This window comes from Branchiostoma belcheri, unplaced genomic scaffold, assembly GCF_001625305.1.
Source record: "Branchiostoma belcheri isolate BF01 breed outbred unplaced genomic scaffold, Haploidv18h27 scaffold18, whole genome shotgun sequence".
NCBI lineage: Eukaryota > Metazoa > Chordata > Leptocardii > Amphioxiformes > Branchiostomatidae > Branchiostoma > Branchiostoma belcheri.
Genome location: NW_017803268.1, coordinates 1,488,013 through 1,506,285, shown reverse-complemented (window position 1 = coordinate 1,506,285; position 18,273 = coordinate 1,488,013). Strand labels below are relative to the sequence as shown.

The 18,273-nt window shown below is 38.4% G+C and overlaps 1 protein-coding gene across 4 annotated transcripts; it reads right to left on the bottom strand.

The window, feature by feature from the left end:
- Positions 1-480: 480 nt before the first annotated feature.
- LOC109467366 (src substrate cortactin-like) lies at positions 481-18,273 on the bottom strand. Of its 4 annotated transcripts, none has more exons than XM_019765307.1 (17): positions 18,200-18,273; positions 17,203-17,303; positions 16,387-16,460; positions 15,473-15,602; positions 14,788-14,953; positions 13,677-13,787; positions 11,706-11,816; positions 10,098-10,208; positions 9,406-9,572; positions 8,958-9,024; positions 8,097-8,245; positions 5,919-6,077; positions 4,606-4,698; positions 3,687-3,770; positions 2,024-2,135; positions 1,338-1,393; positions 481-810 (listed from the first exon to the last, which is right to left on the bottom strand). In XM_019765307.1, the coding sequence occupies exons 2-17, from the start codon at positions 17,281-17,283 to the stop codon at positions 730-732; spliced, it is 1,752 nt and encodes a 583-aa protein (XP_019620866.1). In that variant the 5' UTR covers positions 17,284-17,303; positions 18,200-18,273; the 3' UTR covers positions 481-729. The 4 variants fall into 4 exon arrangements, with proteins under 4 accessions (XP_019620866.1, XP_019620865.1, XP_019620868.1 ...); XM_019765306.1 differs by having other exon boundaries at positions 4,606-4,700; positions 5,918-6,077; positions 17,203-17,300; positions 18,200-18,242; XM_019765309.1 differs by lacking the exon at positions 11,706-11,816 and having other exon boundaries at positions 4,606-4,700; positions 5,918-6,077.

Sequence of the window (18,273 nt, the reverse complement as noted above, 5' to 3'; positions counted from 1 at the left end):
AAACTGATGATAACATGTCTAAAATGGGGAGGATATGTATTTGCGGTGAGTCTGTACAAGATTAAGTAGTTAAGGTTGTAAGAAGACCCAAAATGGGTCATCTATCTAATATTGTCCGTAAATTATTTTCTTGAGTTCCTTTCTGGCAAGAGAAAGCTTCAGGTGAGGATAAAAAAAAGCAATTACATGTCTAAATGTCTAGGACATTTAGTACTACCAACTATGCATACTTGCATATAATCATGACTACATTGTGTGTTTAAGTCTACAGCCAAATGCTGAGTTGCTTAATATTTGAACACTCAATAAATGCAATGCCCCCCTCCCAAATTGTTTACACATTATTGTGTATCATTTGTCTCAACCAGAAAATCAGAGACAAAAAACATCAAACACTTTACTGAAAATCGTATTTCGAAAGTAGGAAGCACCTGATTTTCTGAGTGTATAACAGTAGCTAAAACGGCCTTCAAGTATTTTACATCTGATTCTACAAAATGAGCCCTACTTTTAATCAATGTTTTTCTGAGTTGGTACTTAAAAAAAAAGGAATACCCTTATTAATAAGATTTTCTGTATTTCATATATCATATCAAACCTCTTGCTAAAAGAGTCATCCCTTCTTTTAGAAAGACACCAGAATATTTTTGAAAGAAATATTACATATCTCTAGCTTATATCTCATTCAAGAGATGGTTATGTGTAGAAGGGGAGGTAAGAACACTTGGTCTACTGTCGGATCTCCACAAAATTTGCTGGGAACAGGCCCACTTGTCCGTGGCACTCCCCGCGCCACCAGCCTTCGTCAATCTGAAAATAGAAAATAAAATAATAAAGACAAAAAAAATTCCTAACTAGAATGGTAACATTTGCAAAGCAAATGCATAATGTTTCCCTTTGAATATGGCCAGCTCTTTTAATTCTGTCTCAAACACATTCATATATACAAGGAGGTTAAATACAAGATATATATAATATTATATATATATAACAATGTATGGTGACAGGAGTCTAAATCCCTCCTGCTATAAAATTGCAACATGATGTAACCCAACACTAGTTACCATAGTGACAGACGTCTGGTTCAGGTCATTGACCTTATTTGTTTGGAGAAGAAAAATAGGAAACTGAGCAAAAACGAATATGTTTTCCTTTGGTAAACGTACATGTAACAATAAATGCATGTCAAACAATATGAGCTTACTATAATTGCTTTCACATTGTGCATATGTGTATCTATACATAATTTTGATTCATATTCATCTATCTACATGCACCCTTGCCTTGTTAAAAAAAAGACAAGATCATGTAATGAAAATTGAGAATGTCGGCTTTACCATCTCAATGTTGGTGATGACATCCTCTGGGTCAAATGATATTTCATCTTCAGCCGCTGTAAAAAAAAATACACATAATCATGAGTTAACTCTATGTTGCCATGTTCAGAATCACTGGCTGAGAATCAATGTAGATTCTCAGCCAGTGAACTGGCTCAGAATCTACATTGTACCTTCACCAGAAAATCTACCAGGAGAAACAGCAAGGGGACTGTTCCAAAAATAGAATAACTATTTTTTGTGGCGTGTACATGTATGTTAGGCCACACCAAGTAAATTTTATGGATGACATCCTTTGGAGACCCTAAATCTAATGCGAGAGGGCAAAAAAAAACAAGAAGGGCCCTAAAAAACAAGATGCCTAGATTAGAAATATACTAAGGGACAACAAATGTTAGGACAAAAATTGAATGAGGTGACACAGTGTAAAAAGCAAGAAGTCTTTTATTCATCATTTATTTATTCATCAAAATAGCAATAAACCAGGTTGAATAGCAGTTGTTGTCCTGTCCTGTTTTCGCGTTACGGGTTTCACGTCAATCTAATGATTTGCGGCACTGTCGTGGTCATAGTTACAGGAAGCGGAATTTCTTGTTTTTTTTCTAGGAACAGGCCAAAATCAATGCGTGCGTGGACGTCATCCATAAAATTTACTTGGTGTGGCCTTAGGAGGAGGTACTACTCACCGGCTTGGTAGTCATACAGAGCGATGGCAGTGATTTCTTTACTGAGACTGCCCACATCTGTGTAGGTCTCCCCATCTCCCTCTGGTGGGGCCTCATAGTCATTAGCATCATCCTGAAACAGATCAACAAGAAACATCTTATTATTATTAGGCAACAGCTTCAAATAAGATGGTCCTGATAGTGAATTCAGCACCAAGGGCAGGCCCTACATCAGTGCAAAAGGGGGCCTTTACTCAATTTTGGTCTTTAGTAGCTTGTACATACTGTTAAAATAAATAGATAAAGCTGTTAAGTCTTTTCTAACTGGATAATTGAAAGTTTAATGTGTAATCGTTTCAAGTACCATCCGGTACTCTTCATCAGTACAAAGTGAGGAAATTTCCGGTACAAGAATTAAGTTCTAAATAAACAAAAATAATCCATGTTCTAAAGTAGGTTCTAAATAAACAAAAGGTAACTGACAAGTTCTAAGAAACAATCTAAAGGTAATCTAAATAAACAAAAGGTAACTACCAAATATATACAAAAAGGAAAGAAAATAACTAATAAAAACCTAAAGTACGGAGTTACAAACAAAAAAATATCTGAATAAGATTATTGCGTTACAGAGCGATGTCCCAAGAGCTGGAAAGATCAAATCTTAACCCCCCCCCCTTTCTGTTTAAAGATAGCCGATAAATATGTTCAAAGATAGACTCCCTTACCCCCGTTCAAACCACCTAGACACGTTAAACTTTCAATTATCCAGTTGGAAAAGACTAAACAGCTTTATCTATTTATCGTATTCCTGGATGAGTAACCTTCACCAACGTACTGTTAAAATAGTTTATAATGCCGTGTTTGGGACAGTTTAGTGGTTGACTAACAGGTGAACACTGAAATATCAGGACATTGAAAGTTTGTCTCTTTGGTATAAATCATTATGAAGCAAATTTAAACAGTATTTTCTAACACAAGAAATATGGGACGTACCAAAATTTCATCTGTGTTGGTAGTTACATGTTCATAGTTAAAACCTTTGGTCCCATTACACTAATAATCGTTCTCTCCTAGAGCTTTCGGCAAGTCACTTTCAGACTGGTCTTCCTAAATAGACTGACCAAGTGAGACTTGTAAGGTGGCTGGTCAAAAGCTCTAGGTGAACCATTCTTTGTGTTGGAACAAATGAAAGTCTTCACTTCAAACAAATGCAGACATTAGTTTAGAATGAAAAAGTTCTATTTCGTCTCATACAGTTCTAGCTTTGCAGACTAAAAAATATATTTTTCCAGTGATTTGGGAAAAAAACGCCTGCATTACGAGCAATCCTTATGACATCATGTATAGTAGAGATAGACTCATATTTTTTAGCCATGTATTAAGTATATTTCCCCACTTCATATGTTTGACTAGTAAAGAGAAATTTGTATTTCTTTTAACTTTTGATAAACCTACTATAAGTAATCTCACAGCCGCATATATCCATACAATCACTACTAAGCGAGATGAAGCCGAAAAGAATAGAAATTAGACATTTATTTACACTCTTATATGTTCATATGTATGTAATGTATATGTTTATGTTCATGTTCTGTACCCATGCGACCTGTACTTAGTTCTGTAGAACACAAATGTACAATAAAGGTCTTCATTCATTATAAGATTTCTGAACATCCAGACCAACCTGTTCTCCCACCTCCTGATACACGTCCTCTTCTTCATACTGTGGCTGAGCTGGCCTGGTGGGCTCCGGTTCTGGTTCATAGACCTGGGGAGAATATATAAAATTATCAATAATTTTAGATTAATCAATTAACCCACAGACTGACCAAGGGAACAAAAGATTAAGTTTTACAAAGATATGAACATTTGCAAGATTTGTTCTCTACAGACTGTATATTCTATGGTCATTTTCTAGGAGGTCCTTGGTTCTTACAGTAACATCAGTTCTGTGTTTACATGTAGAAAAGAGATGCACAAAAGACTTGGAAAGACTAGTACCTTCTTAGTTTTCTTTGTTTTCTACATGATGAGAAAACATTCCATAGGCAAGACATGTTCAGAAAGATCAACTATTGGTTAGGAATAGGAATGCAATAAACACAATCTTGCCAGCAACATACAACATACAAGTACATGTATGTGTGAATGACATTGCATGTACACACTTTAATGCTGATTCCAGATACCAAACTACAGTGATCTGGTAGTTTGGTAGTTGGACTCAGTATAAGCCTGGGTGCCATCCTCCATAATATAGTTTTGCCGGCTCCCTAATGTCACTGGCTACCATGGTAGAGGAAGGCACCCAGGCTAACTCAGGATACAGGTCTAGAGGTCTTGGGTTCTAATGCCAATGGGACCCAATGTTTGGTAGTTGATCTGAGGATTAGCCTGGGTGCCATCCTCCATATAGTTTTGCTGGCTCCCTAGTGTCACTGACTACCATGATAGAGGATGACATCCACAAAACAGTTGCCATGGACCTTTGGGCTACCATTGTAGAGGATGGCACCCACACAGAGCCTATACACCTTTAACCCTTTTATCCTAAGACATTGTACAGGTAAGGGTAACTATGTTAACCCTGCGTTTGGTCACACCTGTTCAGGTTCTGGTTTTGCAGGGCCACGACTGGGCAGTTCAGGAGGAGGCTCGTACACAGGGTCTGACTCAGGCTCAGCCTCATAGATATCCTGTTAGTAGGGTTTGCCACAGCAAGGATAAACAAAAACAAACAAACAAAAACAAAACACACAACACATGCAAAACAGAAGCAGGCTACTACCAAGGAGCTTTCATGAAAGCTCCTTGCTACTACAAAGTTACTATAGCTGTCAACTACATTTTCGTACATAAAGCACACTATTTTTGGCAAAAAACTAACACAAACACATGGTAGAATTGTCTAAATAAAGGAAATAGTCTTTACAATTGGCAAAATTCATTATGGCTTAAATGCTACTGCACCTATACTGTTAAAATTGTGAGGAACATGCTACAAAACAAGTAAGAACAACTTGAATGAAAACAAAAAAGAAGTGAACTCCACAGCCAGACTCACAACACATCAGCAGAAGGCAGCTTAACTACATGTAAGTTTAAGTAATAAAGGAAATGTTTTGAAAAGAAAATTTTAGAGAATTTCATCAGGAACTTTCATCATTGTGCATATTTCCCTATGTGGGGTCGTGTGGCGCAACGGCAGAGTGCTCAATTCGGAACCAAGAGGTCCCGGATTCGAGTCCTGACATGCCAGCAATCACATGCCCTTGGGAAAGGCCCTTTATTCTACTTTTCCCACTTAACTCAAGTGAAAATGAGTATTGTCCTGTCCTGTATCTGTTTCTATGTGTACGACACAACACCAGCAACAGCTGCCTGTGTCCCACATGTCTTGCAATGTTGCAATTTCAACAAGAATTCGGAGACCGCATACCTCCATGAAATATATGAGATTTTCTAAATGTTTTTACACAGTACACTACAGTACAGAAAGAAATAACACAGGTTTTTGGTTTCAAACACACAGTAGCACCTTTGGCCTGGATATGGTCATGTAGGCTTTTCCCTTGGGAGAACCTCATTAATCAAAACCGGGCAGGCGCTGCCTCCACCCCGCACATCTGTTTTCCCTGCCACCTCGCAAATCTGTTTTCCCGGAAGTTCTGCTGCAGTGCCAAGGTCAGCCACCAGGAGGCCCATATTTGACCTTGACCTTTGGCTTCCTAAGACCTACCAGCATACCAAATATCATCACAATCCATAAAGGCGTTCTGAAGTTATGCTGAGTACAAATGTGTGGAAACACACACACACACACACACACATACACACACACACACAGATGCGCCAAAAACAATACCTCCAGTTTTCATGGAGGTAATAAATCAAATCATATATTTCCCTATATCACCTGCTGTGGTTCTGCCTCATATGTAGGCTCCTGTTCATATGTGGGCTCTGCTTCGTAGGTTGGTTCTGGTTCCGGCACAGCTGCCTTTCTCTCTGCCTCTTCTTGCTCCATAGCTCTCCTACGAGCAGCTTCTTCTTCCTTCCTCTTGGCTTTCTCAGCCTGGGAGATGGAGAAAAATTAAGGTCCAAGAAGTTGCTGTGGTTTCTTGTGAGGAAAAGATTGCCGTGACCTTTCATTCTCTTCTTTTTCTTTCAGTATGGTTGGTTACCAGGGCTCGAAATTCTTTTTTTTATAGCACGGGTGCACCCAGCTTGAAAAATTGGGTGCACAAAAGAATTTGGGGTGCACCATATAAAATCATATTAGATAAATACTTCAACAAAGCTTTTATTCTTTCACTTTGATGTCAAGACTATATACTACTATACATACGTACAAAAATAAATGGGTGCATTGGTGCACCCACAGAAAAAAATTGGGTGCACAGCTCTAATTTTGGGTGCACTAAGGTGCACATGCATGTACCCAGTATTTCAAACCCTGGGTATCCTAAAGTATAACATGTAGAATTTAACAAAAAATTCTCACTTCCCTACAAAGACATTGTTTTAGAGTCACCTCCAGAGCTGTTCAGAAAAAAATGAATTCAGATGAACTCCTTTTAATATCTTTAAACTGTCAAGATCAGAATGTCTAACCTGCATTGTACATCCAGCCTTTATGTTAAAGAAAAACATAATCTATTATAGATTAGCTCTAATACTGAGTCACCAACATTAGTGAAAGAAAGGGACACATTATGGAAAAGTAGGAAAGAAAAGATAAAGGAGAGTTAGTTGTTTTTTCCACACCTCAGCAGCTTTCTTGTCTGCCTTGCGAGACTTGCCTCCGTCCTTGTAGGATTAGGAGAAAAAGACAGACAGGAAAGTGAAGGAAGCACAAAAGCTAGAAAATTTGTTGAGAGAGAAGGTAATAAGATAAGAAGATAAGACACATGACTTAATTGTGAGGGTTCACAGAAAGACCATTCAACTTTTTTAGGCATACCTGTACTGGCGCAACATCGAAAATTTCCTGCATTACTTAAAATTTAGGAAGTATGAATCGTTACTAAAAACTGTTCCGAGATCATTGCCATTATTTCTTATACTTCATAGGTGGTAACAGTCAATGCAGCAAATAAAAATTCACATACACCTACCTTGACATCAGAAATACCTGCCCAGCTCCAATTTTACCTGCACTAACCTGCATATGCAGGTGGTATTTTGAGCCCTGACTGTGTATATGGGGTACGCTGTAATTGCATGATTGTTGCATTTAGCAAGCACATTTTTCTCTGTGTGTACTTGGAAAGGGAATATCTCTGAGAAACAAGACTACAGACTGAGATACAAACCTTCTTCCTGATGCGGAATGTGCTGAGAGGTACAGGTGGGAGTGGAGGCAGTGGTAGCGAGCGCAGGTACTGTACAGATCATAGTAGTGACAGTGCAAGAAAGAGAGGCACAGAAATACACGTACATGTACTGACAGGAACATGTTAGTGTCTGTTTACAGTTAGCAACTGCTGGAAGTAAGAAATACCTACAAAAAAAGTAAATAATGTTATAGCCGAAATTACTATATTGATGATAAACTCTTCTATTTCAAAACCAATTCAGTAAAAACAACTGCCGGTTCAGTTTCAGTTTCAAACACACACCCAGTCTTTAAACTGACAGGTGCACTTTACCCTCAGCTAGTCTCTCTTTCATAAATATTTACTTTCAAGCTGGTAATATGATGTTTAGTCACCCTAATTCCTTTATGTTTTTCCTCTTTGCTTTCTATGTTTCTCACCAACTGTCCAATAATATCTTTTTTAAAGCTATCAATGCAGAGCTACATTTGATCGATGAGGTACATGTACAGGCAGACTATTGCTTACAATACCATGCAGCATCCTAATGCAGAGAGGATAGAGCAGGGAGTGAGGGAAATAAATAAAAAGGAAGCAGGAAATGATAGTGGAGAGATTGGGTAAGGATAATAGATGACCTGATTCACTCTGTCAGGCATAGGACGTGTACAAAAAGTGCATACCCATGCAAGCAAACAAAAACTGCATATGTTGAATTGCGCATTTTGAGAACATATGATCACTGTTAGACTGTTTAAAAAAGAAACTCGGCCCACCTCCAGTCTCTTTAGTTCAGCCTCCTTTTCTGCCTTGGCCTTGGCTTCGCGACGTGACCGCTCCTCTGCAACCCTCTTTGCTGCTTCTTCCTCATTGGCCTTTGCCATGTTCTCGAACTTCGCTTTGAGATTACCAGCACCTCCACCACCTAGATGTACAATTATTATAATAAAAAGTATAGTCAGATTTTTTACAACTCTTATAACAATTAACACTAGAAAGGTAACATTTGCATATATAATACACATGGTCTGCCCTGTTAATTCTTACTCGAACACATTCATAAACTAGTATATGGTCAGACAGGAGTCTAAATCCCTCCTGCTATAAAATTGCAACATTATTTAACCCAACACCAGTCACCATGGTGACAGACGTCTGGTTCAGGTCATTGACCTTATTGGTTTGGAGAAGAAGAAGAGGAGGAAACAGAGCAAAAACAATATCAACTGTACATACCATATTATTAAGATCATCTAAAAATAGCAAATACGAGAACTTATGGTGTGAGATGCACTTTTTGCACAAAATGTAACCAAAATGTAAAAAAAGTTCTAGACATGACTATGTGTGGGAAAGGAGAAGAAGGAGTACCCACTAATGTACATGTACGCAGAACTGAAGTGGAAGGAAGGCAGAGAATCCTAGCAAGAAGTCTAAAAGGAAAAGAAAAGGAAAAACATGTAATAAAGAGGAGTGAAGAAAGTGCAAACTTTAAGAAAGAAAAGCAACTACAACATGTACTTCATGTACTACATGTTGTATACTAACTTCAACAAATAGAAAAAAATAGAAGACCAATAGAATGATAAGAAAATCTGATGACCCAAAAAAAAAAGTCAAAATTCAGGTGTACGTACGGACTTCAGGCCTTGTTCTCTGGTAAGAAGAGCTGGGTTTCTCCACATCTCCAAACCCATGGGCAGACTGGGAGAACAAACAACAAAAGATGTCATTCTATACTCATTCAATATGATAAACATTGCAGCACATCAACTGTAATATGTATAATCTTAGTGTATCAATGATGTTGAATATCTGTATGAGTTCATAGTTCTAAAATGCATTGTATTTTATCAAAGAACACTTTCACTGTTGAAAAGACTGTTGAAAATGGTCTAAAAAACATGCACATGTAAACATGATACAGCATTCATTCTAAGTTCCAATTAAAAAGGGCTCTGATAGCTAAACAGGATCATTAGCATCCAAGTTAATATAATATCAAAACAATTTCTAAGACAAGGCCTACTTTAAAGCTTCTTTTCAAGCTCAACGTCAATCAAGTTTTTCTATCCCAGAATTCACCTGGTCCACCCTGTCAGTTTCCACGCCAAATTTCCCGCCAAAACCTTTCTTGGTGTCCGTCTGTGACGGGTGAAGTTCTGGTTTGGTCTGGTCCTCGTAGCCCACGGCAGATTTGTCCATTCTGTCCTTCTGTACACCAAACTTCCCCCCGAATCCCTTGGAATAATCTGGAATAAACAAAAACAGAGCAGAGGTTGTCTGAGTTTGGGCTTTTCCATGTACATACATGACATGGGGAGGGGGGATCTGAAATATTTCATGAGCTTTTATTTTAAGTATAATTTTATTTTTTATATTTAAATTATCAAATTTTCTGTTATATGCAGTTTGTTGTAATATACAAAAAATTATTCTGATAGCCTTTTAAATTTTTTTAGAAAAAAATTTAAAAAAAATGTTGATCCTTAAAAATACAGGATTTCTTTACTAGTAAACAATTCAAACTTTTGCAAAACACTAATTTTCAGAGATACTGCCTTTTTCTGAATTCGTTTGAAACATTTTGAGAAAAAAATTCATAAACTGTTCATCTTTACAAATACAGGGCAAGTCTTTCCTTTAAACACTTCAAACTTTTGCACAACAATAATTTTCCTTCTTCTGCACACAATTTCTTTCAGTAACATCACACACAAAACCACAGAGTTTATTCAATGTAAGAGTGAAGATATCCTGTTGGTTTTCCGTATCACCTTGCTGCGATTCGTGTTTCTCTAACTTTTCCTGGTGTTCGTAGCCGAGCGCCGACTTGTCCACGCGGTCTTTCTGTACGCCATATTTGCCACCGAAGCCGTGAGAATAATCTACGTGTACAAGTGCACAAGCATGGGTTAGGAGAGCAAGGGGAATCTATGGGGGAGGGGGGTGAGACTTCAACTACTAGTAGCATTCTATCAAGCATTAGCACGTCGGCAGAATGTACTGCACCTGCGCAAAACCTGTAACATCCGTGTCCATAATATCGCCTCCTTGAGAAATAGTGTGCTTTAAGATATTTTTACTGCAACATACCCTAGGTATGTACATTTGAGGTGTGCAGGAGTGCATACCAAAAGTATGTTGCAGTAAAAAATATCTTTAAGCACACTGTTTCTCAAGGTGGCGATATTACGGACCATGGTGATATTATGGACACGGATGTTGTATTCTTCATAGCAATGTCTCATATAAGGTCATATTCGCGTACTAGTATGTAAAGGTTAACATCCCATCTGTAGTTTCCAAATGTTATGTCGGAAAAGATGTCGTCTGTAACGGGCAAAATTCTGATGGAACATTGACTAAAATTTCAATGACACAGTACATTCTGCCTTAGAGACTAAAATGTAGTGTCCATTCTATGTAGAAGAAATGACTTGTGTACAACTTACTACAAGTGTATAACTACAGCTACATGTTTCAGACTCAAAGCAGAAGAAACTACATGTACATGAAGTGGGGAGGGGGTAGCACACTGAGAACTATAGAACATTGCTTGTAGGTTCTACTGAGTTCTACCTCAACATGCAATGCACTATGCAGAATCAGAATATGTCCATTTCTAACAAGGATGCATTATGAGTGGCTTGTGCAATGTAAAGCCCCTTGTACAAGGTACATTACAATGTATGTTGCAGTACACACATCTCACAAATGCAGCTGCATTAAGTGACAAACAGTTGAGCAAAATTATAATTTTCAAAGACACTATCTCAGTCTATAAACTAAGAAGTAACTGTTAGGCCACAGGAAGTAATCTTTATGGATGACATCAGCGCGCGCATTAATTTTCGCCTGATTTTGGAAAAAAAAAAGAAATTTTGTTGCCTTCTGACACTGGTCACCATGCCGAAAATAGGCCAAGATGTCTGTTGCCATGCCAGAAGGTGGATGGCAGATAACTATAAAGAGAGGAGACAAGACAAGGCTCTGATTTTATGTTTTGTTTCTTACTTTGATGCAGTGATATGTGATGTTGGCTGTGTATATGTGATGTTCCCATTGAATCAAAACCATTTGTACAATGATTGAGTCAAAATTTCAAAATGTAAGAACCTTGTTTTTTTCGGCCCGCCTTGTTTTTTTTTGCCCGCTCGCATTAGATTTGGAATCTGTGGAGGATGTCATCCATAAAATTTGCTTGTTGTGGCCTTATGTAGATAAGTGCAAATAGAGAAGTATACATTCATGTTGTATACACTTAAATACATTGAACAACTACTAGTACAGCATAGAGCTTTATTTTGAGAATCCAGAAACAAAGAGTCAAGGAATAAAAGGCAGTTACAAGAGAGATCTTTTTGTTCTGATGCACAACGTACCTTTCTGTGACTCGTGTTTGTCGACTTTTTCGATGTGGTCCCAGCCTACAGCAGACTTGTCCACATGATCCTTCTGTACCCCATACTTCCCTCCAAACCCTTTGGAGTAGTCTAACAGATCAAACAAGTACATTCATTGGTCAACATGAACAAGTAACAGTTACATTTTGAATAGATTTGGTAGCTATAGGTAGCAGAAATCTGTAATAGTTGTACTTTTATTACAAATTTTAACATGATGATGAAGTTTTCAAATTTTGAGTTTTTGATCATAAAGTTGAAAACCTATTAACAGTAGTGCTAGTGTTATAACTTATATGTGTTTGAATCCAATGCTTGTTAAGTGGAAAATAGCAAAACATGCTGGACATTTAAATTTCCTTTAGATTTTTTTCTATAACTGTGTGAGTGTAATTATTACGATGACAATATAGTATAGAGGAAGGGATATAAAAGGGAATTGATGAACTGAACCTGGATTGAAAGAACTGGAACTTTGAAACATAAGTGAAGCATTTCTTGTGATGAAAAAAAAACTTCATAATGTTAGATAACAACACAAAGATGAACTTTCATGCAATGACAATAACAAAACTGAGTGTAAGCATCTCAAAACCATCCACAAGTTGCACAAGACAACAGCTATGGTGCCCACGGACACTGTCCAAGCAAAGACAACCTTTCTGTGAGTTGTGCTTGCTAAGTTTTTCCTGGTGCTCCCAGCTCAGGGCACACTTATCCTGACGGTCCGTCTGTACGCCGTATTTCCCGCCAAATCCGTGGGAATAGTCTTACGTACGCAGCATGAGAGAACACAGCACACACAGACAAATAAGGAATTCACGGTTAATAACTAAAATCATTCATTACCCTTGTAAGGTCAAGCTAAAAAATGTTGTGTTTCCTGTTTCAGTCCTGAAAAAATTAAGGTCGATAGGTAGGGATATATTATTTTTTTCATTTTTTTTCATTAGACTTTGGTGATGTCTGGTAATCTAACTTATACAATGCAGTTTAACAAAGTAAAACTTATATTTTCAATGTCAATGTTGCAAAACTCATTGTACAACATTTCATCGCTTAGGTGTCAGATCATGGAGCTAGAAAAGGTCGATCAACTCAAAAAATTTCATGTCCCTTGCAGGGGTCTACCCCAAAAAAGGCTAGGGTCGGCAGTTTTTTCTAGGGTCGGTCTGGAAACAGGAAACACAACATTTTTTTTCCTAGGCATAATGGTTCTGTTAATTAACTTGGCATGGGCATGAAGAAATTTGTTGTTTAGATAAGATAATAAGTGGGAATAGCCTTACAAAAAGTTACATAGACAGCATGAAAGAACACAGCACATGCACATCAACAAAGAATGTGCTCACAGTTAACAACAACATACATTACCCTTGGCAAGGGTATGAACAAATTTGCTGTAACAGTTTCATGCGTTTGGAAAACAAAGCAGAAAGTACATTTTAACATTTGCTGAGATACACTGCTGAGACACCCTCTAGATACACATATGTTGTATTGGGTACAGGGCTGGGCAAAAGGGGAGAGAATACACATTCAGGGCTCGAAATACTGGGTGCATGTGCACCTTAGTGCACCCAAAATTGGAGCTGTGCACCCAATTCTTTTCTGGGGGTGCACTGGTGCACCCAAATATTTTTGTACTAGTATTTTTGTACATATCAAATGTATGCAGGATATTCTTGGCATCTAAGTGTCAGAAAAACAATAACATCTTTGTTGTAGTACTTGTTTAAGATTTTGAAGTTAGGTCACATTGCCATTATTTTATATTGTGCACCCAATTCTTTAACTTGGGTGAACGTGCACCTATTCCCAAAAATGAATTTCGAGCCCTGCACACTAATTTTGCTAACTAGTACGTACATGTATCCCTCAATATTCATCATAATAACATTTTCAGCCATGTTTTTTTATGTACAGGAGTATGTTATATGACTGTATTACCTTTCTGTGACTCATGTTTGTCCACTTTCTCCACGTGATCCCAGCCCACAGCAGACTTGTCCACCCTGTCCTTCTGTACACCATACTTCCCACCAAAACCTTTGGAGTAGTCTGCAATCATCAAATCATTGGCACATAAGTAACAAAATACTAGACTTGTTGGTCGTTGTTTCCCTTTAATGCCTATGATCATTATGTTTACCGAAGGAAAACATATTGTTTTTGCTCTTCTTCTTCTCCAAACAGTGACCTCTGACCTGACCAATGACATGATTTGTTGACGGCTGTCACCATGGTGACTGGTGTTGGGTTACATAATGTTGCAATTTCATGGTCTGCTCTGCTCCTGTCACCATGTATGGATTAACAGAGCAGACCATGTCCGAAGGTAACATTATGTATTTGCTTTGCAAATGTTACTTCTCTAGTTATAATGATCATTCTGGCATACCGATTTTCTGAAGTGAGGAAAGCCGCGTTAAGTGCCTTTCCCCAGGGCACAAGGTTGGTGACGGTAGGATTTGAACCCCAGACCTCTTGGTTCTGAGTCCAATGTTCTGCCATTACTGAGTCCAATGTTCTGCCATTACGCCACACAACCCCACGACCAAATTTTGTAGTCATGTAGACACATAAAAAGTCGTTTGTGTATTAATAATTGAGATATAAACATATTTTTCAATTTTTAACCTTCTACTTGCTCTATAACTCCATAATCACATGTACAAATTTGGTGCCAAACTGCTACCTTAGCATGCTTAAGGTTAAGGCCTAGGAAAAAATGTTGCGTTTCCTGTTTCAGTGCTAAAAAATTAGGGTTGGTAGGTAGGGATTATCTTCTTTTTTTTCTTTTGAGCAATCTCAGGTGATCCAACTAACAGTTAAATAGAATAAAACTTGCATGACAACACTTATATTTTCAATCATCATGTCAATGTTGGAAAACTTATTGTACAACATTTCATGGTGTCAGATCATGGAGCTAGAAAAGGTTGATCAGCACAACCCAACATCCCCCCCAAAAAAGGCTAGGGTCTGCAGTTTTTTTCTAGGGTCAGTCCAGAAACAGGAAACACAGCATTTTTTTTCCTTGGCCTAACACAAACCCTACCCTGTTGTGACGTGTGTTTCTCCAGTTTCTCCTGATGTTCCCAGCCGACCGCTGACTTGTCCTTGCGGTCAGACTGGACGCCGTACTTCCCGCCGAAACCCTTCGCTGCGTCCAGGACCGAGGAGTGCTTCTCAACCTTCTCAATGTGGTCATGTCCTACAGCCACCTGTGTGAAAAATAAAGGAATAAATGTGACATTTGTATGATTTGTTTGTTTGTTTTGTATAACCAGTATACTACCATTTTAGGCATAACGCACCAGTTTTTTACATGTACAAGTACAAGCTGCGTAAGTGCAGAGCCGCAGACTGTAGGTTTGAACCACTCACTACGGGAAGGTCCCCTACTCTTTTCAATAAGTGCGGTGGGTTCTTTCACGTGCGTGGGGTGTGGCTCTCCCAAACATGAGACCTCCATTTAACGTTCTATCTGAGGGACGTCCTTAACCGAAGCTAGGTACTCATTTTAACAATTGAGTGAAGTGAGGAAAGCCATGTGCCTTTCCGAAGGGCGCAAGGTTGGTGACTTGGCAGGACTCAAACCCAGGACCTCTTGGTTCTAAGCTGAATGCTCTGCCCCACTCAAAAACGTAGTGAGACAAAAATGAAGTAAGTTACTAGTATTTTGAAATTTTGAACCAAGGAAAGACATTCATGTGTCCTTGGATTATAAGACTCCTTCTTACCTTGTCCATTCTGTCCTTCTGTACGCCGAATTTCCCTCCGTAGCCGTACGAGGCTTTCGGACCTTCCTCCAGTTCCTTTTCCTTCACCTTCTGGTGGTCGGAACTCACACCTTTCCTCAGCGCATCCAAGCTAGCAAACACAGGCATGGAGAAATCATGACCCCTAGTGAGCAACTCGCAAATTGCAGGTTCCACAGCCAAACTATTCTTCCACTTATTGTCTCTATATTCACAGTAGCAAAATTTCGCGGTCTGAGAAAATGTTCACAGAACTATATGTTCGCGGTGGTGGCAGTCGCAGAAGAAAGAAAGTCGGTGAATTATTTGTTCGCATTAATGATAAATTTGCAGTACAGAAGTGACCATGAAAATCATGAATATATAAAAGTACCACAAATTGGTTTACAGTAACTGATATTATTAGCACAATGAATGGTGAAACAGTACCAAACTAGAAAGCCGACATTTGCTTGGGAGCAAATACAGCATATTTCAGTCCAACATTAATATGTGGGTCATTGCGCACGTCGTACGTGCAACGTGACCCCAGGTAACCCGCAATGGAGCACATGTTCCATGGCCAACAGCAGATGGAACGGGCCATTCTTTAGATGGAACATGGAACGGGTATAGCACTTTGGCCCTTTTTTGCCTGAAAATAGCCATTAAAGTCCCCCAAATGAGTCATTTGGAAGTGGTGTATGTCAAATATGTGACTGCTATTCTGTATGCACACGTTCAAGGTATTCTTACTGTATAGTGAATTTCAGATCATTACATGTAGGTTGTAATACCATGCAGGGCTCAGGATCCAAAAATCCATTTTTTGTCGAAAAATGCCCCAAAAAAACCTTCATAAAAATTTTTCAAAGGCATGTATAAAAAAATTGGACTGAAATATAAATATCACCTACCTTATGGACTCATGATGCCCGGATCCCTCGATGGTTTTGGCTCCCCAACGCTGCTCCTGTTCACTTACATCATTCTACAGAGTACAGACACAATAGCACAGTCAAAGCACAGTCACGTTTGCTTAGCATTTCATGGAGAATTCTATGGGCTAGAATTCTATTCCACCCCCGAGGACAGACAACACTTAAGCTCCTGTCCTGTATAACAGGAGCTTTCAGACTAATTTGAATCATCTTGTCTTGACTTGTCTGACTTTTGTTCCTTTTTCGACTTCCAAAAATTTGTCTTCACTTTATTTGCATATCAATCAACAGGTTGTGTATATAAACCTGCTTTCCCCTCTGGTCTCTCAGTCACTGACGAAAGCTAGTGGATACTAGCTGAAACGTCTGACGTTTTCAAAATCATATCCAGTTGCTTGAGTAACTGTTTTTTGGCATATCTATGGGCTTACATTGTAAAAAAAATATCTACTAATAGTACTATGATTTATGCTGGAGGAAGAATCAAGCAACTTCATTGTCATTCAAAACTAAGAAAACATTAGCCAAAATTATTTTCTGACAGCTAGCACTGATATGTTGTGAGAACAAATGCATTTATAACTTGTACTCAAATTACTAAGTTACATGATGTATTAAATTGCATTACTGAAAGTATAGAAATACAACTGCATAATCTATGCTTTCTAACTATTGCTTTCTTTTGTTTAATAAATGTATACATGCCCGGTGTCTGATAATGTCCTTTAAGAAATCATAACTGACTTATCGCCTACTTAAACTAAGTGCAGAGGTTGGTTAATATTAACTAACCACAAAGTCGGGGTCTGTCTCCCAGTCATCATCATCACCGTTGTCCACCACAACGTTGCTTCCTACTTGTGCTCGCCACATGGTGAACTACTAGTACACTGCTGTATAAATCACACAAGGAAGATTTCAGACAAGTGGTCAGAGGACAACACCATTTCCAACTACGTATTATACATATGAATGAAGACCTTTATTGTATACACATATCATTAGATAGCTTTAAACAATGTTTAGACTTAATTAGAGTTAGATGTTCAAGGGTTAGATGTAACAAGCCGTTTAGTGTATATATAGCCAGTGCCGCCGCGCCGCGTGCCTGCGAAGCTGGTGTGTTACACTGAAGGAACAACACACACCAGGAAGAACCTCTGGTCACAAGCAGTGCCAACTTTTCTATTCAAATATACTTTTATTGTAAATGCAAGATATATCAAGGAAGTTTTAAAATTTTGAATATAGTACGTAGTTATCCTTGTCGGATTATATATTGACTTCCAGCTTTATTCTCATTCTGTATCCCTTAAAACTGTGTGATTCAATAATGTAACGTTAGATCATGAAACGCTGGAGAAAAAAAGCCACATCCTGTCAACTCAAACAAGGAAGGGGGAGGGGGGCGGAAACCATGTAGGTCTTCACTAAATCTCTTTGACAATACCCATTTCACAGCTCGTCCTGTTTCACACTATTTGTTTCTATAACAAGGTAGGGCGTGAGGGTGTACATGCAACGAAGAAACCTTGTTAAAAACACAAATTTCCGCGATTTGGAGGGCAAAACTGAGATCTTTCTTCAAGATTTGAAGTTAAACAGAGCTAGCAAAATATATACGCTATCAAGCTAAAAACCGTACTTGCTCACACACAAAACATCAACAACGCACAAAAAATACATTCTTCAATGGCTCCAGTAGTATTTTCAGGTTTCCAAGGCTACAATCTTGCCATATAACGGTTAAAATACGTCAGATTTTGTGCAGAAATTGCGGAAATCGTACCTTTTTTCCTGCAAAGACTCGCCTCCCAACTTCACTTCCTGTTTGGAGGTGAGTCACATGAGTGGAAATACTCG

Excerpts from the sequence above, each read along its gene's own strand:
- LOC109467366 (XM_019765306.1), bottom strand. The coding sequence starts at position 17,283 with ATGTGGCGAGCACAAGTAGGAAGCAACGTTGTGGTGGACAACGGTGAT. Across the intron at positions 14,954-15,472 it reads AGAAGGACAGAATGGACAAG|GTGGCTGTAGGACATGACCA; the intron begins GTAAGAAGGAGT and ends TTTTTCACACAG. Across the intron at positions 13,788-14,787 it reads GAAACACACGTCACAACAGG|ACTACTCCAAAGGTTTTGGT; the intron begins GTAGGGTTTGTG and ends TGATGATTGCAG.